This window comes from Oratosquilla oratoria, chromosome 31, assembly GCF_046742065.1.
Source record: "Oratosquilla oratoria isolate Oo_2021 chromosome 31, ASM4674206v1, whole genome shotgun sequence".
Taxonomy (NCBI): Eukaryota; Metazoa; Arthropoda; class Malacostraca; order Stomatopoda; family Squillidae; genus Oratosquilla; species Oratosquilla oratoria.
In genome coordinates this window covers 22,733,086-22,755,123 of record NC_134807.1, presented here as the reverse complement: position 1 = coordinate 22,755,123, position 22,038 = coordinate 22,733,086, and the positions used below count along the sequence as shown (strand labels likewise).

Here is a 22,038-nt window from a genome sequence, read left to right as displayed (position 1 = left end):
TCCTCTTGACCTTCACCGCAAGTAATGACTCCTTAATGTATTAGAACACTATTATAAGAGTACTATGCTAGTACTAAAACACTAGAACTGTTACTAAAGTACTGGACCAGTAGTACTAGAACACTAGACTAGAATAGAACTAGGGTACAAGAACACTAATACTACACTACTAGAATACTACAACACTAGTATTAGTATTCTATTATTCTGGTAGAGTACTAGAAAACCAATATTTGAGTACTAGAGTTCTAAAACTACAGTACAGCACTTTTACTGGAGAACTACAAGTAGTAGAGTACTTGAACACTAGCACAAGGGTACTAGAACACTATTACAGTACTAGAATATTACCCGAGAACTAGAACAATAGCACTAGAGCACTATTATAAGAGTACTACACAAGGATGCGTTATGTCGCCCTGGCTGTTCAACTTATACATGGATGGTGTAGTGCGAGAGGTAAATGCAAAGGTAGTGGGAAAGGGACTGGAGAAAAGTGGGAGGTGAGCCAGCTGTTGTTTGCGGACGACACTGCGCTTGTGGCAGGATCGGAGGAGGGATTGAGGAAGTTGGTGACAGAGTTTGGGAGAGTGTGTGATAGAAGAAAGCTAAAGATAAATGTGGGTAAAAGTAAGGTGATGAGATGTACAAGGGGTGAAAGTGGCAGTAGAATGGAAGTGAGCATTAACCCCTTCAATATGGGTCACATTGCACGTTTGGCAGCATTAGCTGCCAGACGTGTGATGTTGCGTCATAATACTCGCATTATAAAAAATAAAGTCGGTGCTCTATCGCTCGTTCTCTTTCACCTGTGAATTTTGATAACCATAGAAAATATGATGAAGCCAGTTTACATAGTATGAGGGTCACGCAGGTACGACTACAATAAATATAATCAAGACGCCGACGTCGGCATCCTCGCGTACCCACTTGCTCATGATGCCTACGTAGGCGTCACCGTATGGAAGAGGTTAAGGGAAAGCGACTGGAGGAAGTGGATAGTTTTAGATACTTGCGTGCAAATGTGGCAGGAAAAGGTGGAGGTAGAATGTAGATTGAGAGAAGCGAGTAAATGCCTTGGTGGATTAAAAAGTGTAATGAGCAATAGACATTTGGGAATGGATGCGAAGAGGAGACTGTATGAAGGAGTGATTGTGCCAACAGCACTGTATGGGGCAGAAACATGGAACATAAGAGAAGAAGAGAGGAGGAGTTTGAATGTGTTTCAGATGACGTGTCTGAGAAGTATGGTGGGGGTTACTAGGCTAGATAGAGTGAGAAATGAGGAGGTGAGGAGGAAAACAGGTGTGGAAAAGGAGCTGGGAGATAGGGTTGATGAAAGAATATTGAGATGGTTTGGACACATGGAAAGTATGAGTGAAGAAAGACTAGTAAAAGAGGTATGGAAGGCAGATGTGGAGGGAGTGAACATGAGGGGACGTCCTAGGATGAGGTGGATGGATGGGGTAAAGGGGGCTTTGGGGAAGAGGGGAATGTCTGTTGAGGAAGGACGGGAGATGACAGAAGACAGGAGTGAATGGAGAATGGTTGTATATGGATGATGTTGTGATTGCATGAGGTGGAATGGGCAGTGGGGGGGATGAGGTAGTATGCGTGAGCAAAAGTTGACGCAGCCCGAAGGGATTCTCCCCGTCCTCTCCTTGTATGCAAGGGGGGACGGAGAGGGGGGGGTCGCCAATTTAATGAAGCGGCCTTGATGTGGATGTGCTGTGTCTTGTGACACTGCTTCTGACCCAGGGCAGTGGGCAGGGTGCAGGGATGACCCGTCATCCAGGAGGTGCTCAGATAAGAGGGAGGGTGGGAGGGGTGTGGAGTGTATGCAGGGATGAAATGGGTGGGAATGATTTTATGCCTTTCCCTTTTTGGCTACCTCCTTTATAAGGGGACAAACGCCTTGGTATATGTATGTACTAGTACTACTGTACTAGCAGTAGTAGTACATACATATACCAAGGCTTTTTCCCCCTTACCAGGGAGGTAGCCAAAAAGGAAAAGGCATAAAATCATTCCCACCCATTCCATCCCTGAAAACACTCCACACCCCTCCACCCTCCCTCCCATCTTAGCACCTCCTCATCCCTGCACCCTGTCCACTGCCCTGGGTCAGAAGCAGTGTGGCAAGGCACAGCACATCCACAGCAAGGCCGCTTCATTAAATCGGCGACCCCCCCCCCTCTCCGTCCCCCCATATAAAGGAGAGGACGGGGAGAAATCCCTTCGGGCTGCGTCAAAATTTTGCTCACACACACTACCTCACCCCCCATCCCCCTGTCCATTCCACCTCATGCATCACAACATTTTCCATATACAACCATTCTCCATTCACCCCTGTCTTCTGTCCTCTCCCGTCCTTCCTCAACAGACATTCCCCTCTTCCCCAAAGCCCCCTTCACCCCATCCATCCATCTCATCCTAGGACGTCCCCTCATGTTCACTCCCTCCACATCTGCCTTCCATACCCCCTTTACTAGTCTTTCTTCACTCATTCTTTCCATGTGTCCAAAGCATCCTAATACTCTTTCATCAACCCTATCTCCCAGCTCCTTTTCCACCCCTGTTTTCCTCCTCACCTCCTCATTTCTCACTCTATCTAGCCTAGTAACCCCCATCATACTTCTCAGACACTTCATCTCAAACACATTCAAGCTCCTTCTCTCTTCCTCTCTCATGTTCCATGTTTCTGCTCCATACAGTGCTGTTGGCACAATCACTCCTTCATACAGTCTCCTCTTAGCATCCATTCCCAAATGTCTATTCCTCATTACACTTTTTAATCCACCAAGGCATTTACTCGCTTCTCTCAATCTACATTCTACCTCCACCTTCACTCCACCTTTTCCTGCTACATTTGCACCCAAATATCTAAAACTATCCACTTCCTCCAGTCGCTCTCCCTTAATGCTCACTTCCAGATTACTGCCACTTTCACCCCTTGTACATCTCATCACCTTACTTTTACCCACATTTATCTTTAGCTTTCTTCTATCACATACTCTCCCAAACTCTGTCACCAACTTCCTCAATCCCTCCTCCGATCCTGCCACAAGCGCAGTGTCATCCGCAAACAACAGCTGGCTCATCTCCCACTTTTCTCCATTTTCTTTAACCATCTCCAATCCCTGACCCACTACCCTTGCATTTACCTCTCGCACTACCCCATCCATGTATAAGTTGAACAGCCAGGGTGACATAACGCATCCTTGACAAAGTCCCACCTTTACCTCAAACCACCTACTCTCTCCATTTCTAATCCTGACACAAGCTCTACTACTCTCATAAAAACTCTTGATAGCTCCCAGAAGCTTTCCTCCTATCCCGTATATCCGCATAACCTCCCACAGTGCCCCTCTGTCTATCCTGTCATAAGCCTTTTCCAGATCCATAAAGACCCAAAACCATCCTTCCCCTTACCTATAGCTTTCTCACATATCTGTCTTACCACAAAAATCTGATCTACACAACCTCTACCTGTCCTAAACCCACACTGTTCCTCACCAATCACTCCCTCTGTTCCTCTCCTAATCCTCTCAATCAAGATCCTCCCATAAGCCTTCCCAACTACACTTAACAAGCTAATCCCTCTGAAACTACTACATTCACACTTGTCCCCCTTTCCCTTGTAAAGTGGAACTATACAAGCACTCCTCCAGTCCTCCGGCACTCTACCTTCTCTCCAGCAAACATTAAATTACCTTACCAACCAGTCCACTATCACTATACCTCCTTTTTTAAGACATTCTGCATGGCATCCATCCAGACCAGGTGCCTTATCTGCTTTCATCATCTTAACTGCTGCCTTCAATTCATCCTTCCTTATTTCTCCTCCATTTTCCTCACTCATCACTTTCATTTTCTTAGCATTTCCCACTGCAGCTATCTTTCCCTCCCTATCCTCCTTCACATTAAGCAACTCCCTAAAATATTCTGCCCATCTTCCCCTTACTGCCTTCTCCTCCATTATCATCTCTCCATCTGCACCTTTTACCTTTTCTTCTCTACTTGATTCATCTCCTCTTCCTCTCTTAATTTCTTTCCAAAACATCTTTTTATTACTTTCAAAATTTTCTGTCATACTCTTACCCCATTTTACATCTGCTCTCCTCTTTGCCTCCTTTACCCTTTTCTTTACTTCTCTTTTCTTTTCTTTGTACGTCTCATATGACTCCCTCGTCCTATTTTGTAACCAAACTGTGTAAGCTCGCTTCTTCTCTTCTACAACCTTCTTCATTTCCTCATCCCACCATTCACTACCCTTCCTTCTATTTCCTCCTGTCCTTCTTGTTCCACACACCATCTTTGCACACTTTGTGACTCCCTCCTTGAACCATCCCCATTCCTCCTCCACACCTACCTCTACTCTATCCTTCACTTCCTCCCACTCCTCCTTCAGCTTCTTCTTGTACTCCTTCTCCTTTTCCTCTTCATTTAAAGAGTTCACTCTAAGAACCTCCCTACCTTTTGTCCCTTTCCTCTTTCTCCATCTGTCCTCCACTCTCAACTTACCTTCCACCAGAAAATGATATGACATTCCCCTACCCTCACCCCTTAGCACATGTACATCCTTAACTCTTCCTAACATAATCCTATTTACCAATACATAGTCCATTAAAGCTCTATCTACCACCCTTCCCTCCACCACCCTCTCCCATGTGTACTTATGCTTGACTTTCTTCCGAAACACTGTATTTGCTATCATCAACTCTCTTTCTAGACACATTTCCACCATCAACTCTCCACTACGATTCTTTCCTGGAACTCCACATTTCCCAACCACTCCATCAATTGGCTCCTTTCCTACCCTAGCATTAAGGTCTCCCAGTACTATTACATTTACACTTCTCCCTAAACCCTCTATGCACTCATTTAAATCTATCCAAAAGGCCTCCCTTTCTTCTACACTCTTCTCACTGCCAGGCCCATATCCACTTACAAAGACCCACATCTCCTTTCCCAGTTTCACCTTCATCCACATTATCCTTGAGGAAACCTCCTTCCACTCCACTACACATTTGCCTATCTCTTCACTTTCTAATATAGCCACCCCTTCCCTCCCTCGCCCTCTCTTCACTCCTGATAACCTCCCACTTACACTCCCAAACTTACAATCGCCCTTCCCTTTCAACTTAGTTTCACTCAAAGCCAACACATCCATCTTTCTTTTCACAAACATACTACCTATCTCTTCCCTTTTACTCTCATCTGTACCACACCCACGCACATTAAAAGACCCAAACCTTAGGGTGCTGGTCCGAGAACTTCCAGACCCTCTTATGCCTTTGCCTTTACTTTTAGGAATATGCCCTGTGGGGCTACAAGGAGAAGGATGCCTAGTCCCAATCCCCATCCCTTTCTTCTCGCCTCTTACGATCCAAGTGGGAATACTTGGTGGCAGTATTCTTTTCCCCCACCACAGAAAAAGAAATACTCAAAGAAATGGTACAGTATAGCAACAAGGGGTTGGGGGACAGCATAACGGAGGGACAGTCGTCGTATAAAAGTGTCAACATTTCTCTATGAACAGAGTTTTCCTCTTTCATAGACGAAATGATGTGTGGCTCTGGTCCGTAGGGGCGCCCCATATAGACCCTAAAGTATCGACTGCATGCTACTTTGCCACAATAACAAGCGGCCAATACCCCAGACGGGTAGCAGTAGTAATACTATACTAATATTAGTGTAATATTATTAATGTACTAGTACTTGTATACTAGCACTGTTGTACTAGTACCAGGTTCTTCCCTTCTACCTCACTGTTCACCGTGCACAACTCTCTCCCTCTGGGCTAAGTTTGGGTCAAATCAGTGACCTGACAGTTTTGGGCTTTACACTCCACCCACTAACCACGACCATTCTGAGACGGTGTCTATCTATTCAGGGAGATGTTGCAACCACACTCCAATGCCACCATACAATGTTATCCCAGCATGCATTCCAGGTACAAGATTCCCTGAGCAGCCTCCTGAACTGCACCAACCTCTTTGATGTCATCCACAACGTAAAGGATAACTCCAGTCCTATAGGAGTAGCCGAATACCCCAAGACTTACTACCCTATGGTAAACGGACTGTCACCTGCTGCTACCCCTGCAGTCTGATGGCCAGCTCCACCCCTGCCTTCAAGTTCCAGCCCTATCGTGAGGACAACTTCATTGACGGTTTCTTGTCAAGGCTCCACACAATTTCACTTCCATACTCAACTTCTGTGGGGTCCTGACTCCTCCCGTCCTCACCTCTTCTTTGGCCATTCCACAACCTTTGACCCAGAGGACCCCCAAGAGAATCGCTCGTGGGGCCAGCCCATGTGACTCATGTGCTGCCTGGCCTCGTGACTCAACCTAAAGCTTCTTTGAGGCCCATGGATGGGACAAAGCCTCCTTCACGAACACATGAGCAGTACCAGCATCCCCCCTTCCTGCTAAATTCAAGTTCAATAGCAAAAATATTTTGTGGGAATGGTTGGCAATGTTTTTTCATTTACCCTGCTTGGAGTTTTGGAAAATAAATAAATAAATTTCATGCACTCTGACCTATAAGCAGACACTGCTATGCCCACTGCACAGGACATATTAACATGAGAACAAAAGGTAAAAGGTGCAGATGGAGAGATGATAATGGAGGAGAAGGCAGTAAGGGGAAGATGGGCAGAATATTTTAGGGAGTTGCTAAATGTGAAGGAGGATAGGGAGGGAAAGATAGCTGCAGTGGGAAATGCTAAGAATATGAGAGTGATGAGTGAGGAAAATGGAGGAGAAATAAGGATGAAGTGAAGGCAGTTGTTAAGATGATGAAAGCAGGTAAGGCATCTGGTCTGGATGGATGCCATGATGGTGGACTCGTTGGTGAGGTTATTTAATGTTTGCTGGAGAGAAGGTAGAGTGCCAGAGGACTGGAGGAGTGCTTGTATAGTTTCACTTTACAAGGGAAAAGGGGACAAGTGTGAATGTAGTAGTTTCAGAGGGATTAGCTTGTTAACCCCTTCCATACGGTGCCGCACACGTAGGCGTCATGGACTTAGATCTCGGTGGCAGCAGCCAATGCCAGCCTTACGACGTGTCGTAATAATACTCGCATCATAAAATATAGTCACCGCTTATATCGATCGTTCTCTCTTCACCCGTGAATTTTGATAACCATAGAAAATGCGATTACAAAAGAGTTAGAAAGAATGTCATTATGGAGGGGCGACTACAATAAATATAATCAAGACGCCGATATGGCAGCCTCGCGAATACACTCGCTCCCCATGACGCCTACTTGTGCGGCACCGTATGGAAGGGGTTAAGTGTAGTTGGGAAGGCTTATGGGAGGATCTTGATTGAGAGGATTAGGAGAGGAACAGAGGGAGTAATTGGTGAGGAACAGTGTGGATTTAGGACAGGTAGAGGTTGTGTAGATCAGATTTTTGTGGAAAGACAGATATGTGAGAAAGCTATAGGAAAGGGGAAGGATGTTTTTTTGGGCCTTTATGGATCTGGAAAAGGCATATGACAGAGTAGACAGAAAGGCACTGTGGGAGGTTATGCAGATATACGGGAGAGGTGGAAAGTTTCTGGGAGCTGTCGAGTCTTTATGAGAGTAGTAGAGCTTGTGTCAGGATTAGAAATGGAGAGAGTGAGTGGTTTGAGGTAAAGGTGGGACTGCGTCAAGGATGCGTTATGTCACCCTGGGTGTTCAACTTATACATGGATGGGGTAGTGCGAGAGGTAAATGCAAGGGTATTGGGTCAGGGATTGGAGATGGTTAAAGAAAATGGAGAAAAGTGGGAGGTGAGCCAGCTGTTGTTTGCGGACGACACTGCGCTTGTGGCAGGATCGGAGGAGGGATTGAGGAAGTTGGTGACAGAGTTTGGGAGAGTGTGTGATAGAAGAAAGCTGAAGATAAATGTGGGTAAAAGTAAGGTGATGAGATGTACAAGGGACAAAAGTGGCAGTAATCTGGAAGTGAGCATTAAGGGAGAGCAACTGGAGGAAGTGGATAGTTTTAGATACTTGGGTGCAAATGTGGCAGGAAAAGGTGGAGGTAGAATGTAGATTGAGAGAAGCAAGTAAATGCCTTGGTGGATTTAAGAGTGTAATGAGGAACAGAAATTTGTGAATGAATGCTAAGAGGAGACTGTATGAAGGAGTGGTTGTGCCAACAGCACTGTATGGAGCAGAAACATGGAACATAAGAGAGGAAGAGAGAAGGAGCTTGAATGTGTTTGAGATGAAGTGTCTGAGAAGTATGATGGGGGTTACTAGGCTAGATAGAGTGAGAAATGAGGAGGTGAGGAGGAGAACAGGGGTGGAAAGGGAGTTGGGAGATAGGGTTGATGAAAGAGTATTAGGATGGTTTGGACACATGGAGAGAATGAGTGAAGAAAGACTAGTAAAGGAGGTATGGAAGGCAAATGTGGAGGGAGTGAACATGAGGGGACGTCCTAGGATGAGATGGATGGATGGGGTGAAGGGGGCTTTGGGGAAGAGGGGAATGTCTGTTGAGGAAGGACAGGAGAGGACAGAAGACAGGGGTGAATGGAGAATGGTTGTATATGGAAGATGTTGTGATGCATGAGGTGGAATGGACAGGGGGATGGGGGGTGAGGTAGTGTGTGTGAGCAAAATTTTGATGCAGCCCGAAGGGATTTCTCCCCGTCCTCTCCTTTATATGGGGGGTCGCCGATTTAATGAAGCGGCCTTGCTGTGGATGTGCTGTGTCTTGTGACACTGCTTCTGACCCAGGGCAGTGGACAGGGTGCAGGGATGACCCGTCATCTAGGAGGTGCTTAGATGGGAGGGGTGTGGAGTGTTTTCAGGGATGGAGTGGGTGGGAATGATTTTATGCCTTTTCCTTTTTGGCTACCGCCCTAGTAAGGGGGAAAATGCCTTGGTATATGTATGATGTATGTATGCTGTGCCCACTGCACAGGACATATTAACATGAGATGAAATATGCTCATTCTGCCAGGCTGCTTCATATACATTTCCACACATCTTTACAGTACACAGCACTGGCAGCATACAAGACATAAACACAATATATCTAGGGTGGATGATTTCAGGGCAGGAACCCAAGAATGCATTTGGTTTCCTCTTTAACTACAGTGTCATAACTAACATCTGACAACACCATGAATTTTTTTTTACCTTATAATGCACATGATGTAGACAAAACAATTTCTTACCTGTGAAAATCTCCACTTCTGGCACTTGATTTCCTTGGGCTGTGGCCATTCAGGAAACATTTCCTTTACTTTCTGTTCAAGTATCCCTTTGACTTCTTCAGGTGTTTTATCCAAATGCGCTTTACCAAATGGTACAGAGGTATGGAATATAACACTAGGGCCAGGCTGACCTGAAAACAATAAAATAACTAAGTGTGATTCATAATTGCCACTGACATTGACTGAGACACACATAGAAACACACAGAGGTTGGACTTGCTACTTACCAAAGAACCTGACATCAGTGACTCATTGAATTATGTAATACTTGAATTTCAGTTGGCAGCTAGGGAAATAGAAGGAAGGGTGAGTGGTGGGATGATGAAGCAAAAAAGGTTGTGGAAGAGAAGAAATGAGGTTTCACAAATTCGTTACAAAACAGGACGAGAGAATCATATGAGAGGTACAAAGAAAACAAGAGAAGTAAAGCACAAGATAAAGGAGACAGATGTTTTGGAAGGAAATTAAGAAAGGAAGAGGAGCAAATCAAGTAAAGAAAAGCTAAAGGTGCAGATGGATAGATGATAAGAGACGACAGTGAGGAAGATGGTTAGAGTATTTTAGGGAGTTGCTAAATGTGAAGAATAGGGAGGGAAAGGTAGTTGCAGTGGGAATCACTAAGAAAATGACAGTGATGAATGAGGAAAATGGAAGAGAAATAAGGAAAGATGAGGTGAATGCACTTATTCAAATGATGAGAGCAGGTGAGGCACCTTGGTGAGATGGATGTCATGCAGTGTCTAAAAATGGGAGGTACAGTGATGGTGGACTAGCTGGTGAGGTTGTTTAATGTTTGTCTAAAAGAGGGTAGAGTACTGGATGACTGGAGGAGTGCCTGTTTAGTTCCACTTTACAAGGGAAAAAGAGGACAAGTTTCAGTGTAGTTGGGAAGGCAGTTGTTAAGATGATGAAAGCAGGTAAGGCACCTGGTCTGGATGGATGCCATGCAGAATGTCTGAAAAAGGGAGGTACAGTGATGGTGAACTAGCTGGTGAGGTTGTTTAATGTTTGTCTAAAAGTGGATAGAGTATTGGATGACTGGAGGAGTGCCTGTATAGTTCCACTTTACAAGGGAAAAAGAGGACAAGTTTCAGTGTAGTTGGGAAGGCATATGGGAGGGTCTTGATTGAGAGGATTAGAAGAGGTACAGTGTGGGTTTAGGACAGGTAGGGGTTGCATGGTTCAGATTTTTGTGGTAAGGCAGATGTGTGAGAAAGTTTTGGGAAAAGGTAAGGATATGGTTTTTATGGAATTGGAAAATGCTTATGACAGTAGACACAAAGACACTCTGGGAGCTATTGCAGATATATGGGATAGAAAGAAAGATGTTAAGAGCAGTCAAGAGTTTTTACAATAGTAGTGCCTGTTTGTCTAAAAGAGGGTAGAGTACTGGTGGTGGGGGAAAAGAATACTGCCACCAAGTATCCCACTTGGATCGTAAGAGGCGAGAAGAAAGGGACGGGGAGTGGGACTAGGCATCCTTCTCCCTGTAGCCCCACGGGGCATATATCCTAAAAATAAAAGTGAAGGCATAAGGGGTGCTGGAGAGCCTCGGACCAGCACCCTAAGGTTTGGGTCTTTTAGTGTGCGTGGATGTGGTACAGATGAGAGTAAAAGGGAAGAGATAGGTAGTATGTTTGTGAGAAGAAAGATGGATGTGTTGGCTTTGAGTGAAACTAAGTTGAAAGGGAAGGGTGAGTGTAAGTTTGGGAGTGTAAGTGGGAGGTTATCAGGAGTGAAGAGAGGGCGAGGGAGGGAAGGGGTGGCTATTCTAGTAAGTGAGGAGATAGGTAAACAGGTAGTGGAGTGGAAGGAGGTTTCCTCAAGGATAATGTGGATGAAGGTGAAACTGGGAAAGGAGATGTGGGTCTTTGTAAGTGCATATGGGCCTGGCAGTGAGAAGAGCGTGGAAGAAAGGGAGGCCTTTTGGATAGATTTAAATGAGTGCATAGAGGGTTTAGGAAGAAATGTCAATGTAATAGTACTGGGAGACCTTAATGCTAGGGTGGGAAATGGTCCAATCGATGGAGTGGTTGGGAAGTGTGGAGTTCCAGGAAAGAATCGTAGTGGAGAGTTGATGGTGGAAATGTGTCTAGAAAGAGAGTTGATGATAGCAAATACAGTGTTTCGGAAGAAAGTCAAGCATAAGTACACATGGGAGAGGGTGGTGGAGGGAAGGGTGGTAGATAGAGCGCTAATGGATTATGTAGTGGTAAATAGGATTATGATAGGAAGAGTTAGGGATGTACATGTGCTAAGGGGAGAGGGTGGGGGAATATCAGATCATTTTTTGGTGGAAGGTAAGCTGAGAGTGGAGGATAGATGGAGAAAGAGGAAAGGGACAAAAGGTAGGGAGGTTCTTAGAGTGAACTCCTTGAATGAAAAGGAAAAGGAGAAGGAGTACGAAAAGATGCTGAAGGAGGAGTGGGAGGGAGTAAAGGATGGAGCAGAGATGGGTGTGGAGGAGGAATGGGGATGGTTCAAGGAGGGAGTCATAAAGTGTGCAAGGATGGTGTGTGGAACAAGGACAGGGGGAAATAGTAGAATGGGTAGTGAATGGTGGGATGAGGAAACAAAGAAGGTTGTAGAAGAGAAGAAGCGAGCATTCACAGATTGGTTACAAAAGAGGACGAAGGAGTCATATGAGACGTACAAAGAAAAGAAAAGAGAAGTAAAGCAAAAGGTAAAGGAGGCAAAGAGGAGAGCAGATGTGAAATGGGGTAAGAGTATGACAGAAAATTTTGAAAGTAATAAAAAGATGTTTTGGAAAGAAATTAAGAGAGGAAGAGGAGGCGAATCAAGTAGGGAAGAAAAGGTAAAAGGAGATGATAATGGAAGAGAAGGCAGTAAGGGGAAGATGGGCAGAATATTTTAGGGAGTTGCTAAATGTGAAGGAGGATAGGGAAGGAAAGATAGCTGCAGTGGGAAATGCAAAGAAAATGAGAGTGATGAGTGAGGAGAATGGAGGAGAAATAAGGAAGGATGAGGTGAAGGCAGTTGTTAAGATGATGAAAGCAGGTAAGGCACCTGGTCTGGATGGATGCCATGCAGAATGTCTGAAAAAGGGAGGTACAGTGATGGTGGACTGGTTGGTGAGGTTATTTAATGTTTGCTGGAGAGAGGGTAGAGTACCGGAGGACTGGAGAAGTGCCTGTATAGTTCCTCTTTACAAGGGAAAAGGGGACAAGTGTGAATGTAGTAGTTTCAGAGGGATTAGCTTGTTAAGTGTAGTTGGGAAGGCTTATGGGAGGATCTTGATTGAGAGGATTAGGAGAGGAACAGAAGGAGTAATTGGTGAGGAACAGTGTGGATTTAGGACAGGTAGAAGTTGTGTAGATCAGATCTTTGTGGTAAGACAGATATGTGAGAAGGGGAAGGATGTTTTTTGGGCTTTTATGGATCTGGAAATGGCTTATGATAGGGTAGACAGAAAGGCACTGTGGGAGGTTATGCAGATTTATGGGATAGGAGGAAAGCTTTTGGGAGCTGTCAAGAGTTTTTATGAGAGTAGTAGAGCTTGTGTCAGGATTAGAAATGGAGAGAGTGAGTGGTTTGAAGTAAAGGTGGGACTTCGTCAAGGATGCGTTATGTCGCCCTGGCTGTTCAACTTATACATGGATGGGGTGGTGCGAGACGTGAATGCTAGGGTAGTGGGTCAGGGATTGGAGATGGTTAAAGAAAATGGAGAAAAGTGGGAGGTGAGCCAGCTGTTGTTTGCGGACGACACTGCGCTTGTGGCAGGGTCGGAGGAGGGATTGAGGAAGCTGGTGGCAGAGTTTGGGAGAGTATGTGATAGAAGAAAGCTAAAGATAAATGTGGGTAAAAGTAAGGTGATGAGATGTACAAGGGGTGAAAGTGGCAGTAGACTGGAAGTGAACATTAAGGGAGAGCGACTGGAGGAAGTGGATAGTTTTAGATACTTGGGTGCAAGTGTAGCAGGAAAAGGTGGAGTGAAGGTGGAGGTAGAATGTAGATTGAGAGAAGCGAGTAAATGCCTTGGTGGATTAAAGAGTGTAATGAGGAATAGACATTTAGGAATGGATGCGAAGAGGAGACTGTATGAAGGAGTGATTGTGCCAACAGCACTGTATGGGGCAGAAACGTGGAACATAAGAGAAGAAGAGAGGAGTTTGAATGTGTTTGAGATGAGGTGTCTGAGAAGTATGGTGGGGGTTACTAGGCTGGATAGAGTGAGAAATGAGGAGGTGAGGAGGAGAACAGGGGTGAAAAAGGAGCTGGGAGATATGGTTGATGAAAGAATATTAGGATGGTTTGGACACATGGAAAGAATGAGTGAAGAAAGACTAGTAAAAGAGGTATGGAAGGCAGATGTGGAGGGAGTGAACATGAGGGGACGTCCTAGGATGAGGTGGATGGATGGGGTGAAGGGGGCTTTGGGGAAGAGGGGAATTTCTGTTGAGGAAGGAAGGGAGAGGACGGAAGACAGAGGTGAGTGGAGAATGGTTGTATATGGATGATGTTGTGATTGCATGAGGAGGAATGGGCAGGGGGGGGGGGTGAGGTAGTATGTGTGAGTAAATTTTGACGCAGCCCGAAGGGATTTCTCCCCGTCCTCTCCTTATATGCAAGGGGGGACGGAGAGGGGGGGTCGCCGATTAAATGAAGCGGCCTTGCTGTGGATGTGCTGTGTCTTGCGACACTGCTTCTGACCCAGGGCGGTGGACAAGGTGCAGGGATGACCCGTCATCCAGGAGGTGCTCAGATGAGAGGGAGGGTGGGAGGGGTGTGGAGTGTATTTAGGGATGAAATGGGTGGGAGTGTATTTATGCCTTTCCCTTTTTGGCTACCTCCCTTGAAAGGGGGAAAAAGCCTTGGTATATGTATGTATGTATGTATGTATGTATGCCTGTGTTAGAATTAGAAATGGTGAGATTGGTTTGAGGTAAAGGTGGGACTTTCCCAGGGATGTGTTATGTCACCTTGACTGTTCAATTTATACATGGATGGGGTGGTGCAAGAGGTAAACACAAGGGTAATGGGCTGGGGATTAGAGATGGCTAAAGAAAATGGAGAAAAATAGGAGATAAGCCAGTTGTTGTTTGCTGACAAAACTGTGCTTGTAGCAGGATCAGAGGAGGGATTAAGGAAGTTAGTGATGGAGTTTGGGAAGGCATGGGAAAGAAGGAAGTTTAAGATAATAGGTAAAAGTTGATGTGATATACAAGGGGAGAGGATGGCAGCAAATTGGAAGTGAGTATTAAAGGAAAGAGACTGGAAGTGGTAGCTTTAGATACTTAGGTGCAAATGTGGTGGGAAAGGGAGTGGTAGAATGTAGATTGAGAGAAGCAAGCAAATGCCTTGGGAGGATAGTGTAATGAGAAGACATTTGGGAATGGTCGCTAAGAGGAGATTGCATGAACGAGCAATTATGGCGACAGCACTGTATGGGGCAGAAATATGGAACATAAAGTTTAAATGTGTTTCAAATGAAATACCTGAGAAGTATGGTAGGAGTTACTAGGTTGGATAGAGTGAGAAACAAGGAGAGCAAGGGTGGAAAGGGAGTTGGGAGATAGGATTGATGAAAGAGTATTGGGATGGTTTGGGCACATGGAAAGAATGAGTGAATTAAGATTAGTAAAAGAGGTGTGGAAGGCAGAGGTGGAGGGCGTGAACGTGAAGGGACGACCAAGGATGAGATGGATGGATGGGGTAAAAGGGGCATTAAGAAAGCTGGGAATATCTGTTGAAGAAGGAATGGAGAAGACAGAAGATAGGGGTGAGTGGAGAATGGTTGTGTATGGATGATACTGTGATGCATGAGAGTAGATGGGGGACAGGAGGGTTGAGGGAGTATATGTGAATATTTTGGCACAGCAAGAAGGGATTTTTCCCCATCTCATTTTCTGCATGAGCGGACAGAGGGGATCTGCCGATTAAATGGAGCAGCCTTGTTGTGGATGTGCTGTGTCTTGCTGCACTGCTTCTGACCCAGGGCAGTGGAAGAGATGCAGGGATGACCCATCATCCAGGAATAGCCAAGAAAAGAGGGAGAGGGAGGTATTGAATGGGAGTGGAATATGTGGGGATGAAATGGGTGGGAGTGGGATTATGCCTTTGACTTTGGCTACCTCCCTTGTAAGGGGAAAAAAGCCATTGGTATATGTACATTGTTAGGGAAATACAGCCAAGGCAAGAAGACTTGGTGGAACTTATGAAAACCACCACATCTAAGAGGATATGGGAAACCTTTTCTTACCCTTACAACTTGGGGGGTGAACAAACATGTGCCAATGACAGGTGGAAGGGAAAAGCAAAAACGAGACTGGCTCAATAAAGTTCAGGCAAAAATAATGAATGGGAGCAGCATAGGAGGTAGAACAAGGAAATTAAAAGTGGCATTCTGGTGAATATAAAATTCTATTGTCAACCAACATCAGATAATGGCACACATTCTGTAGATGTTGAAACTTCAGTTATTTTTCTGAAATGAACAAGCAAGCACCTAACTAGTAGTTAGCAAACACTTTACTAAAATAAAAACACTTCTAACTGCCATATCTAATCTCAGAAAAAAAAAAAAAAAAAAAAAAATTGTCATCTGATGGCACCAGTTCTAAGCTTGTTAAAAATAAGCACTGTTAGTTTCAGATACATTACCATGAAGCAAGGATGTTATTATTATATAGAACCACTACCTACCTGTATTGGGCTGGCTTTTCAGCCTAGAGAGCACTGAAAATGAAATATAGATCAAAATTAAATAATGATGATGAGAAGCATGTATGCTCATCAAAAAATACAACCATGCACTAACAGCCCTAGCAATAGCTACCAGGTGCCTACAAACAAGGAAGCTTACAACAGATATTGAATCAAAGAGAGGTAAAAATACGCAAAGAAAGTGGAACCAAGGGGTGAGCAGATGTAAAACTGATTAAATTTGTCAACTGGGAAATGTATGACAATTCTTTTTAAAAGAATAAAAAGATTCTTTGGAAAGAAGTGAAAAAAGTGTGTATGCAATATAGGTTGAACAAAGAGGATAAGGGACCAGATGGTTAATTGTTTATGTAGGTGGAGGCTGTGAGTAGATGGCCAGACTATTTCCAGTTATTGGATGTAGATGAGGATAGGAAGGCTCTGACTGTGGCAGTGGGTGATGCCAGGAGAGTGACTAATATAAGAATAAAGTTATAGCAAAAGTGGAGATGTATGTAGTATTGCAAGAGATGAAAGTCAGGAAGACAAATGGGTTGGTTGGTTGTCATGTTCAAAGGAAAGAGGATGTCTTTTGGATTTTGAGTAGAAATTTTACTTTAATATAGACAAATGATGTGTTGCTCTGGTCCACAGGGTTTCCCCAAAACATTTTCCAAATTAAACTGCACGGTTACGTGCAGCCCATACCCTAAACGTAATACATCAATCATTTCTAAACACTTACCTACACCCCTTTTGATGTTGTCAATAGCAACAAATCTCATGATGGGGTCATTAGATATATACTGAGCAGCAGCATCTTCAGGTAAAGATAAATTAGTTCCTTCTTCATAAAATAGTCCTAAGGCATAGCGTGAACTATACTCTACAGATGTGAGACCCTCATACAACTGACGATCTGAATCTGTAATTTAAAATTCATTATACATTATAAATTTTCAAGCTGAAATTAATATTTGTACTTCATATTTCATCCACAAGGAACTAAGACGGAGCTATAATTTGGTTCTTTGATGGGTGTGGGATGGGTAAATGTCTATATGCTTTGACTCAGCTACACTTTTTTATATGGAAAGGGGTTTTGGTATATGTATTTCATATTTCCCACAATTTAGATAATAACATACTAATTATTTTCTGAATTGTTCCTGACAGCCCAAAGAGTTGTGGAACTGGCATTGTGAGTACGACAACATCAAAAGTGTCCCTGGCTCCATTCTGCGTTTCTACCTCCCACTTTCCTTGCTGTGCTTGTATGCTAGTTATGTGATGGTTAAGCCTGAAAAATAAATTATACAAGTTTAAGAAATGAAACTTAACTATTAGCATTAATGCTGTAGTTGTTTTCATTCACATTTTCTACAGTCTTTCACCAAGCACCATCAACAGGTGAATGCTAATGGTGGCCCTGCAGGAATAAAAGAGAAATCTCCCTACCACCTGTCTTGAAAACCATCAACACTTACCACCACCTGAGGGATTGACATTGAGTCACTGGACTGGGCCAAATACGTCTATCAACTTCAACTGTCCTACACCTTTTTACATAACAGAACCGGACAACTGATGACTGCTCCCCTCCTCCCAGTGAGATCGATCAAAGGGCCTAAGGATCACTGTCAGCTGCTGTGAGGCTGAAGATTTCCAGTCAGTGAAACCTAATTACCATTATTATTCCATCATCTTTAAATACTTTTTGATTCTGAATAAGAAATTGTATATCTATCTATACACAAAGCCCTTTATCCCCCTTACACGAGAGGTAGCCATGTTGAAAGGCATGTACCCACTCCCATCCACTACCCTTTCCTCCCATTCATCTTAGCTCCTCATAGATAATGGGTCATCCCTGTATCCCACCTACTGCCTTGGGTCAGAAGCAACACAGCACATCCAGAACAAGGCCATTTCACTTAATTGGTGAGCCTCTCTATCCCCTCATGCAGAAAAAGAGAGGACAGGAGGAAATCCCTTCAGACTATGTCAAAATATAATTCATTCATAACCACTCTCTAACCCCCTCATCCCCACCCTCTACCTTCCTTGCATCACAGTATCATCTATACACAGCCATTCTCCACTCACCCCCATCTCCTGCCTTCTCACTTCCTTGCTCAACAGACATTCCCCTCATCAAAAACCCTGATACATCCAAGACTGGAATATGCATCAGTAGTATGGTCCCCACACAGAGTGAAGGATATAAGAAATACTGAGAGAATACAAAGGGCTGCAACCAAACTGGTCCCCAGCCTGGCAGATAAAACATACAAGGAAAGACTAAAGGTACTGGGTCTGCCAACTTTGAAAGCTCAAAGAGAAAGGGGTGACATGATTAGTGTTCAGGTCACTAAAGGGGATAGATTGCATTGATAAAAGAGATCAACCTGATAAAAGAGCTGATGGCCGGGGGTGGTTGCTGCTGTTTGGCCCCCAACTCTTGGGGTTGGGGGGTGGTCCCACTTCTCACCAACCTGACAAAAGAACACAAATACATACCTCATCTCTACATCAACAACACTCTAATACCACACACAAACACACCGAAAATTCTTGGTGTAACATACGATACATCCATGTCTTTCAAACAACACATCAAACATAAAAAAGAAATGCACACCTAGACTTAACGCACTTAAGTCAATCACTGGAACAACATTTGGACAAAACAAAGAAACTAATATAACAATATACAAACAATGCATACGCTCAGTGATGAATTATGCGAGTCCTGCATGGGCTCCTAATCTCAGTGAGACACACCACAACACCCTTCAAATCATACAAAACAAAGCCCTAAAAACGATTACAGGCTGCACAAATACATCACCTACAGACCATTTACACCATGAAACAAAAGTCCTCAAAGTCAAGGACCACCTCGACATGAGAGGCACACAAACACTTGCTGCAGCCACCACAAACACATCACACCCGCTACACTACATAGCAGAACACCCACACACACCAAGAAACATTAAAACTACACCCATAGACCTTTATTACACACAGATACTCTCTTCTCTTCCTCCACAACCACCAAATACCAGCCTCCGGAAACATATTCATAATCATATCACTCACCGCTCCATTAACACACTGAAAGACAACACACTGCTACATGCCAGACCCCCTGATATCCACCCTTCTGAATCCTCTCTCCCACGTAAGGACAGAGTCCACTTGGCCAGACTGCGATGCGGTCACCACCCAGCACTTCTTAGCTACCAGAAGAGGCTGGACGACCGTGTTGTGAACAGCTGCCCAGGATGTAACACTTCACCCCATACCATACAACACATAATGGAAGACTGCATTATACACAATCATGCACGCAAACAACACAACATACACTCTATAAAGGATTTGTGGGAAAACCCAGTTTCGGCTGTGGCCTTCCTTGGGGAGACGGGACTGCTCGGACAGTCTAGGGAACGACAACAACAACAACAACAACAACCTGATAAAAGATGGGAGGGCTTTAAGAGGTCACGGAAGTCAATTAAGAACAACCACATGTTGAATGGATGTGAAGAAATACAGTTTTCCATATAGATGTATAAATATGTGGAATAGCTTAAAAGATGATATAGCCCAAGCTCAAACAATACACAAGTTCAAATCTACATATGATATATGGAAATCAAAGACATAGATTAAGTTGGTACTGTCCATGAATTTGAGTCTAGGTATATTTGAAAATTAGAAAATAGGAGACAGGATCCAATGAGCATTGCTCCTGTACACTACAATTAGGTAAACGTCCTTTTCACTCCATCCATTCACCTCATCCTTGGTTGTCCCCTTAAGTTCACTCCCTCCACCTCTGCCTTCCACACTTCTTTTACTAATCTTTCTTCACTCATTCTTTTCATGTGTCCAAACCATCCCAATACTCATTCATTACCCCTATCTGCCATCTATTCCACCCCAGCTCTTCTCATTTCTCACTCTACCCAATCTTGTAACCCCTAACATACTTCTCGACATTTCATCTCAACACATTTAAATTGTTCCTCTCTTAAATTCAAGGTCTCTGCCCCATACAGTGCTATCAGCACAATCACCCCTTCATATAATCTCCTCTTTGCGGGTTAGGGCGTCGTTACTTGTGGCGAAGGTCGAGGTGAGGGTGGTTCGAATCCTGCCACCAGCGAAGTTGAACCAAGGGCACGGTTCATTAAATTCCATGCTACAAAGCCCTCTGTGAGGGGCACTGTCCTAGCTTCCCGATAGGGGGGAGTGTGTGACGTTAAACCATATCATTATCATCATCTCAAATGCCTATTTCTTATGACACTTTCACCTCCACTCCTCTATTTCCTACCACATGCAACCACAAATAGTTATCCACTTCATCCAGCCTCTCTCCTTTAAGACTTACTTCTAGCTCACTGCCATTCTTTCCCTCTGTATATCTCGTCACCTTACTTTTACCCACATTTACCTTCAACTTTGTATCACATACTGTCCCAAACTTTGTCTAACTTCCTTAATCCCTCTGACCCGACCACAAGCATTGTCATCAGCAAACAACAATTGGCTCACCTCCCACTTTTCTCTTTTTTTCTTTGACCATCTCCAGTCCCCTGCCCATGACCCTCGCCTTAACCTCCTGCACCATCCCTTCCATGTATATGTAAGAATTTGTAAAACACAATATTCTATAGTATATATGACTTGCTTTATGCACATTAGTGATAGGTTTGCCATATACGATTGGTTCCCTGGTGTCATAACCAAGTCAATTTGAAGCCAATTCCTATACCTATGTTTATTATTGGAATTTCTTCCAAAATATCTCCTTAACTGTTCAATACTACACTGCATTAGCATGCATGGAAATTATATTGGGAACCTTGGTATTTCATCATCAAAAATCAGTCCTTCTATTCTTAGGGACAATATCATACAAAAGAGGAGAGCCATAGAGGTGGTAAAGGAGATACTTAGAGAAGGTCGTCAACTAATTCAGTGTCCTAAGTCCCCCTTCTCCACCCCCTCATGCAGAAAAAGAGAACACTGGGAGAGTTCCCTTTGGGTTGCATCAAAACATCATTCACACATACTCCCTCACCCACACCCACTGCCTTCTATGCATCACAGCATCATGCATACACAACCATTCTCCACTCACCCCTATCTTCTGTCTTCTCCCTTCCTCAACAGGCCTCCCCCTCTTACCCCATCCATCCATCTCATCCTTGGTCACCCTCTCATGTTCACTCCCTTCACCTTTGTCTTCCACACCTCTTTTACTAATATTTCTTCACTCATTCTTTCCATGTGTCCATGAACTTATGCAGTCAATACCCATGAAGGGTGTTTAGGGCCTAAGTCACACCTTTATGAACTAGTAACACAATATTCCTTCTATGACTAAGGACTAATATCCATTGAAAGAGGAACATTAATTCACCTTTAATTTCTACACTCCCTCTTTTCTTCTACCCTCTTTAATCTCTCCTTTACTACCCCTATGATCCCACCTCTTCCTTCTCCTTTGGCATACAAAAATAATAATAACGATAATACAGTTAAAGTTGATAGATATTGGAGCCAGTCTGGAGACCAAGTGTCTGCCCCTCAGGGCTGCACCTCCTTCTTGAAGTGAGGGGGTTGATGAGTTTTCAAAATGGGCAGCTCCATTATCCTTCTTGCAGGACCACTACAAGTAAGTATCCATCATGGATACTACCATGAACAAGTTCTTGTTTGTAAATTGATCTAGAAAAAGAGTTTAATGTTTAAGACAAATTCAAATAACACTTCAAGAATACATTTACTATTTTCCAGTCAAATTTTTATTGAACCCACTTGGTAAGCAAAAAAAATATATACATATAGTTTTTATTAAAACATACTACTTACTTGGTTTCAGTTTGTGCTTGTGCAATGAAATGTTTCACTATGGAAGAAACTCCCGAGGGTGTAACATAATGCTGAGTTCCTTCCTCCATTGCCTTCATGCCTAATAACTTACATCTAAGAGGTACTAAGACTCCATCATGTACTAAATCATCATAATAACTGAAAATACAAAGAACAAATCAAGAATGAAAAATCATGAACATGAAATTTATATGGAACATTTTTCTTGAAATCTAAATATGAGGCTGTTTATTACCAAAT

The 22,038-nt window shown here is 43.7% G+C and overlaps 1 protein-coding gene across 7 annotated transcripts in view; it reads right to left on the bottom strand.

Moving 5' to 3' along the window:
• LOC143041491 (renalase-like) overlaps positions 1–22,038 on the bottom strand; it is a 34,955-nt gene that overhangs the window by 2,551 nt on the left and 10,366 nt on the right. For 6 of the 7 annotated variants that reach the window (XM_076213431.1, XM_076213435.1, XM_076213433.1 and 3 more), the window contains exons 4-8: positions 21,778–21,936; positions 17,034–17,185; positions 16,631–16,810; positions 15,886–15,918; positions 9,184–9,353 (exon numbers count right to left, since the gene is read on the bottom strand). In XM_076213431.1, coding sequence (XP_076069546.1) covers positions 9,184–9,353; positions 15,886–15,918; positions 16,631–16,810; positions 17,034–17,185; positions 21,778–21,936 — 694 coding nt within the window. The remainder of the gene's footprint in view (positions 1–9,183; positions 9,354–15,885; positions 15,919–16,630; positions 16,811–17,033; positions 17,186–21,777; positions 21,937–22,038) is intronic. The other variant, XM_076213436.1, reaches the window with a different exon arrangement.